Source organism: Trachypithecus francoisi, unplaced genomic scaffold (assembly GCF_009764315.1).
Source record: "Trachypithecus francoisi isolate TF-2019V2 unplaced genomic scaffold, Tfra_2.0 Lachesis_group15, whole genome shotgun sequence".
NCBI classification, from domain to species: Eukaryota; Metazoa; Chordata; class Mammalia; order Primates; family Cercopithecidae; genus Trachypithecus; species Trachypithecus francoisi.
Window position 1 is genome coordinate 60221724 of NW_022681460.1, and position 8604 is coordinate 60230327.

Here is an 8604-nt window from a genome sequence, read left to right on the forward strand (position 1 = left end):
AATACAATTAAAGGTAACAGAATCCTCTAAATTTATGAACTAAGGTAAATCCAGAAATTAAACTGAAATTACTCTTCTGACATATCTCAAACCTACATATTCGGTCCTACATCTTCCCACTCAGCCTATTCAGAGCAGCAAGAGAAACAGATCATGGGGGAAAGGCTACATTGTAATACACTAGCAATACAAAGGACCTGAAAAAAATAGATCACTGACTGGTATTTTATTGTTAAAGATTTACTGTTAACTTTTTTGAAGTGTGATTAATGGTAAAGGGACTGTGTTTGTTTGTTTGAAGTACTTAAAATTTAAAAGAATGTGGCCAGGACAGTGGCCCACACCTGTAATCCCAGTACTTTGGGAGGTCAACGCAGCAGGATCATTAAAGGCTGGGAGTTCAAGAACAGCCTGGACAACATATTGACACCCCCCACCCACCCCTACCAAAAATTTAAATGGGTGTGCATAGTGGCACATGCCTGTAGTCCTGGTTACTCAGGAGGCTGAAGCAGGAAGATCACTTGAGCCCACCAGTTCGAGGTTACAGTAAGCTATGATCCTGCCCTTGCACTCTCTAGCCTGGGCAAGACAGACTCAGTCTTAAACAACAACAGTCTGCTATGTTTTAAAATGCCCTCTCGAACTAAAGGAAAGAATGGGTCATGCACTTGCCACTGTCTCACGACCCCTTTTCAAAGAAACAAAAAAGGAAACAAAAAAATAGAACAAGATCCTACCAGAAAGACCTCCAAACAGTGATCATTCTTAAACACTGAGTATAGATATGCAGCTCACATAAAACTGCTGCATTCCAGCAATCAATGCAGTCCCAAAGTAATCCACAGATTTAGGCAGTTCAATCTGCAACCCTTTTCACTAGGAAGAAATGCTAAATCATTACAAGTGCCACCATCTTAGAGCAGCAGCAACTGCAATAGCTTGCACTGGTAATTCTCTTACGGTTAACTGCTCACCCACTGACTCTGAGGAAATCCTGTATTCTAACCTGAACTTCAGTCTTTCATCATTTCAGAATTGAAAGTAGTGGTCATGGGATTAAACTTTCATCACAGGGATGATGTTTAAATAGAAATTATTTTTCTCCCACAAAATTAGCACAGGGGGCACTTAAAAAAAATAAATTCTTGAGCCTAAATATCATTTAACTCGTGATAAGAGAAATTTACCACATAATTCCTGCACAGTTAAAGGATCTTCTGACACACTAATTTTTAACATAGAAGTGAAAGGTCAATTCCTTTGAGAAATTATGGTAGGGTGGGTAGACATGACAAAAACAACTCATACATGTCTTGCATAAAGTCTGGGATTTTCATAGCTGAAACTCATCCACAGTTTGCAGATTAAAAATCTATATTATCAGGGTTTTCTGTTTTTGTTTGTTTGTTTTTGAAGCAGAATCTCACACTGTTGCCCAGGCTAGAGTGCAGTGGCTATTCACAGGTGCAGTAATTGCACTCTGCAGCCTCAAACTCCTGAGCTCAACAGCTCCTCCCGCCTCAGCCTTCCAAGTAGCTAGGACTACAGACACACACCCACAATTCACAAACATCTATATTCCTAAAGTCTCTGGCATCTTCTGTTTTCAAACCAATGATCTCCACAAAATTAAAAGATGGGGGTGATAAAATTCAGTCTGGAAAAACCTGAGCCTTAGCAAGCCATAAAAGGTCAGTATTTCATATTGTAAACATTTAATTTGGGGCAGGCACCATGGCTTAGGCCTGTAATCCCAGCACTTTGAGAGGGGAGGTGGGCAGACCACCTGAGCTGAGGAGTTCAAGACCAGCCGGGGCAACATGGCAAAACCCTGTCTCTACAAACAAAACAAAACAAAACAATTAGCTCAGCGTGGTGACCTGCTGACAGCAAGTACCTGTCTCAATTTTTTTGATTCAGGGTTGCACTGTTGCCTGGGCCAGAGTGTAGTGGTGCAGCTCAGTGCAGCCTCCTCGTTCCTGGCTCATGAGATCCTCCCACCTCAGCACCTGCCCCTCCTTTACACCCCTTCACCCAAGTTGGGACTACAGGCATGTGCCACCATGACCAGCTAATTTGTGTTGTTATTGTTTTGTAGAGATAGGAGTTTCGTCATGTTGGCCAGGCTAATGTGGAACTCCTGAGCTCAAGTCATCTGCCCACCTTGGCCTCCCAAAGTGCTGGGATTACAGGCATGACCCATGGAGTCCAGCCTATTTTAAATATTTTAAGGTGAAGTATCAAAATATCTTATTGACAAACATTCCTGATTATTCTTAGAGCTAAATTTTGATTCCTTACAAAGCAAATGGAATTAACAATTCAATGTTTCAAAGATACCTTTAAATTTAGCAGAGAAAGTTGTGATGGATTAAGCCCAAAGATAAACACCTTTAAAAGCCAAATTGACCATAAGCATCGAAAACATCCTTTTCTCCTAATCCTGTTAACTAGAATTCCTTTTTAATTTTTGTAATTTGTAACACATAATTTAATGGAAAACAATCATTATTGAACTACTCAGCATATGCTTATTTGCAATAACAAAATGTTTACTACACATTACCAAATATTACAACATTCACAGAAACTGCATTCAAAATAAAAAACAGTATTATGTATTGTTTGTGTTTAAACAAAAAAAAGTATTTTTCTGAATCTTCTTCAAATATATTTCCCTTCCTCAACTCTCTGACTCCGTACTGCTATTTTTAAGCTAACCCCACTTTGAAACATGGTGAAGCTAGAGCATATAAATAAGGAAGTTACAAGACTTAAGTTCTTTGAAATCCATAAGGGGAAAGGGGAGAGTGCTACATACACTAAAATGCGACTACCAAAAACCTCAAATTCCTGTAAAATGAGAAAACAGGTGAAACACCTATCTAAACATGTAAATGTTAGGCCCTCTTATCCTTAATTAATACTAAAACGAAAAACTGGCATTAACATTTCTTCCCTACTGTGACCAACCACAGTGCACTAAACACTTGTTCACATCTAATATTTGGGAGCTACTGTTTAAAACGTCATGGATGGGCCGGGCACTGTGGCTCATGCCTGTAATCCCAGCACTTTGGGAGGCCGAGGCGGGTGCATGACCTGAGGTCAGGAGTTCAAGACCAGCCTGGCCAACATGATGAAACCTCATCTCCACTAAAAATAGAAAAAATTGGCTCGGCGTGGTGGCGGGCGTCTGTAATCCCAGCTACTCCAGAGGCTGAAGAAGGAGAATCGCTTGAACCCAGGAGGTGGAGGCTTCAGGGAGCCAAGATCTCACCACTGTACTCCAGTCTGGGCAACAAGAGCAAAACTCCGTCTCAAAAAAAAAAAATGTCTTGGATGGCCCTTTGAGGGGTAGGACTACATTACTAGGAACCCCCTCAAAGACAGACACCCATCAAAGTGTGTGGGGGGAGGGGGGTGGCGGGAGGAATTAAATCCAATGATGGCAACAAAAAAATAAAATAGTAACACTCCAGGCATGGTGGCTCACATCTATCATCCCAGCACTTTGGGAAGCCAAGGTGAAAGGATCGCTTGGGCCCAGGAGTTCAAGACAAGCCTGGGCAACATAACAAGTCCTCCTCTCTATAAAAAAATAAAATCGGTGGGCGTGGTGGCTCTGGCCTGTAATCTCAGCTACTTGGGGGGCTGAGGTGAGAGGAGGACCCCTTGGGCCCTGGAGGCAAATGTTGCAGTGAGCCAAGATCACATCAGTGCACTCCAGCCTGGGTGACAGAATGAGACTCCTTCTCAAAAAAAGAAAGATAGCTATGAAAAAATGAAGCGCCAGGCACGGTGGCTCACGCCCATAATCCCAGCACTTGGGGGAGGACGAGGCGGGCCCATCACTTGAGGTCAGGAATTTGAGAACAGCCTGGCCAACATGGTGAAATCCTGTCTCTACCAAAAATACAAAAATTAGTCGGGCGTGGTGATGCACGCCTGTAATCGCAGCTACTCGGGAGGCTGAGACAGGAGAATCGCTTGAAACTGGGAGGTGGAGGCTACAGTGAGCTGAGATGGTGCCACTCCAGCGTGGGTAACAAGAGCGAGACTCCATCTCAAAAAAAAAAAGAAGATTCCCAAGTGCATTGCTCTAATTTATCAATGTTAAAAATAAAAAATGTAGTATTAAAAAAGAAAATGCTTTCCAAAAAAAGTTATATATCACTGTTTTCTAAAATAGCCCAAATATTATCTACCGTTTAGCCTCTCTGCTAAGATTTCTTTTAAAGAAATTGAAACAACATAAAATTACGCAATGGCATTTAAAAGTACTGTCCTATTTGGGCTGCCACAACAAAAAGCTAGTACTTTAAGACGTAAATATTAAAGATACTCTTTAACAATCATAGTATTTAATAAAGTATTTGCATTTCAAGAGTTCGTAAAATTTATGCTAATTTAGTTAGCAGCATAATTACACTTTTTCTTTTCTTTTTGTTTTGTAGACAGAGTCTCACTCTGTCACCGGGCTGGATTGCAGTGGCGCCGATCTCGCCTCACTGCAACCTCCGCCTCCCAGGTTCAAGCGCTTCTCCTGCCTCAGCCTCCTAAGTAACTGGGATTACAGGCGCCCGCCACTACGCCCAGCTAATTTTTTGTTTTTAGTAGAGACAGGGTTTCACCATGTTAGCCAGGCTGGTCTTGAACTCCTGACCTTGTGGCTGGCCTGCCTCGGCCTCCCAAAGTGCTGGAATTACAGCCGTGAGCCACTGTTCCCGGCCATAATTGCACTTTCTAAGGTTTACGGGTTTACTAATGCTGACTGTGCAGATGTGTACTTGCTATGTTTAATGTTTACATTAAGGCACATTGAAGTCGGAGTTTAAAAAGAAATTGAATACATCTTATCAAAACCTGTCTTCTTCCAGACTAGTAAATTCAACTACACTGTGAAAACTGGAATATGCTTTTTAAAATCTCATTTGACACGTGAATGAGCCAGCAAGAAATGTTTCCCCCAGAATCTTCCATCTCTCGATGCACAGATCTCTCCCTACCATTTGTCCTTATGTTGTGATGGATTAGAAGAGGAGGGAGTAAAAATAGAAGATACCGCAGAATAACCTTTGCCTGTCTACAAATCATCCAATTAGCTCAAGTCCCTAGCTGGGAGGTTACCTAGTCAACAACGTCTCAATTATAAACATTACGTGTAACGTGACCACAGATCAACACCCCGTAGGTTCATTTCCCCCACCGCCCCCAATCGGTGTCAGCCTCAATGAGGACCCGGGAAGGTCTGGAGAGTGATGTCCAGCGTCCTCTTATATCCTCAAAGGCCCAGGAAGGAGGTGGGCGGGCCAGGCCTCGGAGGAACTGACCTCGAGGGACCTGTCGGGAGTCTCTGGGGGAGGGCCCAACCGGGTCTTTCCCTCCAAGCCCGCAGCCATTCCATAGGGCGCCGGAGACGCCAGAACCTCCCTCCGCCCAGGGCGGCCCTCCCCCAACCCTCCTCCCGGACCCGGGGGAGGGGCACCCAGAGGAGAAACACCCCTCCCCCACGGGCACTGCTAGGCCACCGCTCACCCCACCCTTAAAAACCCGCAGGCCCGCGCCCACCCTGCGGGCCCCGGCCAAGACCAGGGGTGGGGGCGGTGCGGGCAGGAGCAGGGGAGCCGGGCTGCCATACCAACCTCGCTATTGAAGGTCTTCACGGCCTCCATGTTGTCGCTGCGGAGGCCCCGAGCCCGGCGGCGGAAGAGGCGGCGGCCACTGGGTGGGGAGAGCGAGACGCGGGCTGCTGCGTGGCCGCGAGGAGGGGGCGCTGGCGGGAGAGCGGGCCGCTGCGACCTCGGGGCGGAGTGGAAGGGCAAGCGCTGGCGGGGAAGGGCTCCTTCAGCGGCAGCGCGGCCCCGGCATGGCCGCTAGGGCGGGGGGGAGCGCCGTTCTAGGGAACAGAGGCGCTGCCGGGGCGGGTCGGCGGCGGGCGGGGGGAGGGGCTGGGCCGCGGCGCCTTCTCTTCTCCGCCCCGCTCCGTCTCGGTCCCCCTCCCTCTAGCCCCGTCCCCTACACTCTCCACCCCCTTCTTCCCCTTCCTCGGACGGGCTCCTGTTTCACCTCCCTGCCGCTCGGGCCGCAGGAACCAGCCCCGTTCGGCGAAGACAGAGGAGGAAGCGCTGGCAGCAGCGGCTGCGGCATCCAATATGGCGGACTCGAGTCGGGCCGCGCAGCTCGGGGATCCGCGACGCCGGCCAGCGCGCCCCCTGGCGACTGGACCGTGCGAGCCCCGGCGGCCGCGCGGAAACCATCGAGCGGGCTGGGGCCAGAGCGTCGCCGCCCGGAGGTCGGGCTGGGCTCCGCTGCGTTCGCCTTGCCCCCTGGGCCGCCCGCGCCTCGCCACCTCCCCGCGCCCCTCGGACGCGGGAACGAGCGCTGCGGCATCTCGGGGAACGCCGTGGCGGATTTGTACCGCGGGAGGAGGCAGCACCAAAGCGCGGCTCTAAGAAGAGCCTAAACGTGCCCAAGAAGCGGCAAGTTTAGGAAATGTGCGCATTTCCCTTGTTTCCCGGTGGATTGGTCCTTTTGCACGAGCGGCAGGGTTTAGTTGCTTTTCAGAACTTTACTGGACAGTGCCCCTGAATAACCGCAGCCCCCGCCAAGAAAAAGTTCCTGGTCATGTATTTAGTGACTGAACTCAAGCGTTTTAATTGCACAGGGAGGGAACATTAGAAACCAAAATGTTGGATCCGGGTTGGGGGCAGAAGGCGAGGGAAGCAGGCATGCAGCAGCTCCTTGCAGGAAATGCTCGCTGCATAGGATCCAGGGACTGGAGTGGCACAATAAGTGCATTTGTCTGCAAGGCGGGAAGGGGACCCTAGAATGCAGAACACTTGAATAGGTGAAAAGGGAACCCGTCTGTTTCGGAAGATGAATTGTTCTAAAGGAATTTTGCCCTAGGATACTTGGAGTAACGGTAAATACGGTATTTCTTAAATGGATTAGGAGATGCTGCTAGTAAAAAGCCTTCTCTCGTGCAGCGCAAAATAAGGTACCAATTTAAAAATATTTATTGATGTTAAAAGATAACGAATGTATCATGGAATCCCGAACACTGCTGTCCTCTTGTTGAAAGTCATTTTCAACAATCACTCCCAAATTCACTCGGAGAGAGGAACATGAGGGCAGAATCGTACTTTTGGAGAGTTTAGGAATCAAGGTAGTTCCTAAGAGCTATGCCCAGAACTCCGTGAAATTGAGAAAGTAAGGCCCTTCTTGAGGTTTCAGAGCCTTCACTCTACTTCATTGGCAGCTTTAATATAGGGGCTGGCTACTGAGAATTTAACAGGGATAACTCACTAAGTGCTTGTATTTTTACTTTCAAAATCTCAAATTCTGTCACAGATTTCTCTACCGCCTCCAATCTTCAGGCCTAGCCATGATCTTTTACCGACACTTGCAGTAGCCTCCTAACTGCTCCCTTGCTTGTCTTCCTACAGTTCATTTCTAGACAGTAGCCGAGGGATGTTTTTCTTAGATAAATCAGATCAGGTCACTCCCTTACTTAAGTCCCTTTGCCCATCTGATATCCTCATAACCTCTCACCATGGCCTGAAGGCCCAGCCCAGCCTGCCACAGCTCACACCTCCTTCCCTTGCTCCCTGGCTCTCCTCCTGCTACACTGGCCTTTCTGTTACCTGACAACAAGCAGTGTTTTCCTAGGTAGGACGATTGTGTCCCTTCCCACAGGGTGCTGTTGCTTTTGTCCTTTCCATAGTTGACTCCTCCTCCTTCAGTCTTCCTGAAAGAGGTCTCCTAATCACACGGTCTAACGGAGCATTTTCTGTGGCTTGAGAAAGTACTGCACTCAGTTCTGTGCGTGCAAGGTTCTCGCTATCAAAAGTCACTGCTTTGAAGCCGGGTGTGGTGGCTCTCACCTGTAATCTCAGTACTTTGGGAGGCCAAGGCGGGTGGATCACCTGAGGTTAGGAGTTCGAGACCAGCCTGGAAAACATAGTGAAACCCCGTCTATACTAAAAATACAAAAAAAAAAAAAAAAAAAAGCCAGGTGTGGGGGCACGCGCCTGTAGTCTCAGCTACTCGGGAGGCCGAGGCAGGAGATTCGCTTGAACCCAGCAGATGGAGGTTGCAGCCTGCCGAGATCGCGTGACTGCACTCCAGCCTGGGCAACAAGAGTGAAGCTCTGTCTCAAAAAGAGAAACAAAAAGAAAAGAAAGAAAGAAAAAAAAGGCGCTGCTTTGGCCTGTGAGGGATTATTTATTCGGTCATACATGAAATGAATGTTGATGGAATTACTTAGGCCTGAGAAATTAAAATGCAATACAAGCTAAAGGATAAAATCAGTGGTTAACATACTTCACAATTTGATTTAATAAAGCTTCCACATTCAGAATGGTAACAGAGGGCATAGTTTGATCAGGGGAAGCAGGGGGGTAAGATCCAGAGAGCAACCTAAACACAATTTTTTTTTTTTTTGAGACGGAGTGTCTCTCTGTCTCCAGGCTGGAGTGCAGTGGCGCGATCTTGGTTCACTGCAACCTCCGCCTTCTGGGTTCAAGCGATTCTCATGCCTCAGCCTCCCAAGTAGCTGGGATTACAGGCTTGTGCCACCACACCCAGCTAATTTTTGTA

The 8604-nt window shown here is 47.5% G+C and overlaps 1 protein-coding gene across 7 annotated transcripts in view; it reads right to left on the bottom strand.

Annotated features, from left to right (window-relative positions):
- SCAF8 (SR-related CTD associated factor 8) overlaps positions 1–6221 on the bottom strand; it is a 229674-nt gene extending 223453 nt beyond the window's left edge. For all 7 annotated transcript variants that reach the window (XR_004442877.1, XR_004442878.1, XM_033234978.1 and 4 more), the window contains exon 1: positions 5649–6221. Coding sequence is in view for 5 of the 7 variants with exons in the window: in XM_033234978.1 (XP_033090869.1) it covers positions 5649–5678 (30 nt within the window). In the remaining 2 variants the exon portion in view is untranslated. The remainder of the gene's footprint in view (positions 1–5648) is intronic.
- Positions 6222–8604: the final 2383 nt, after the last annotated feature.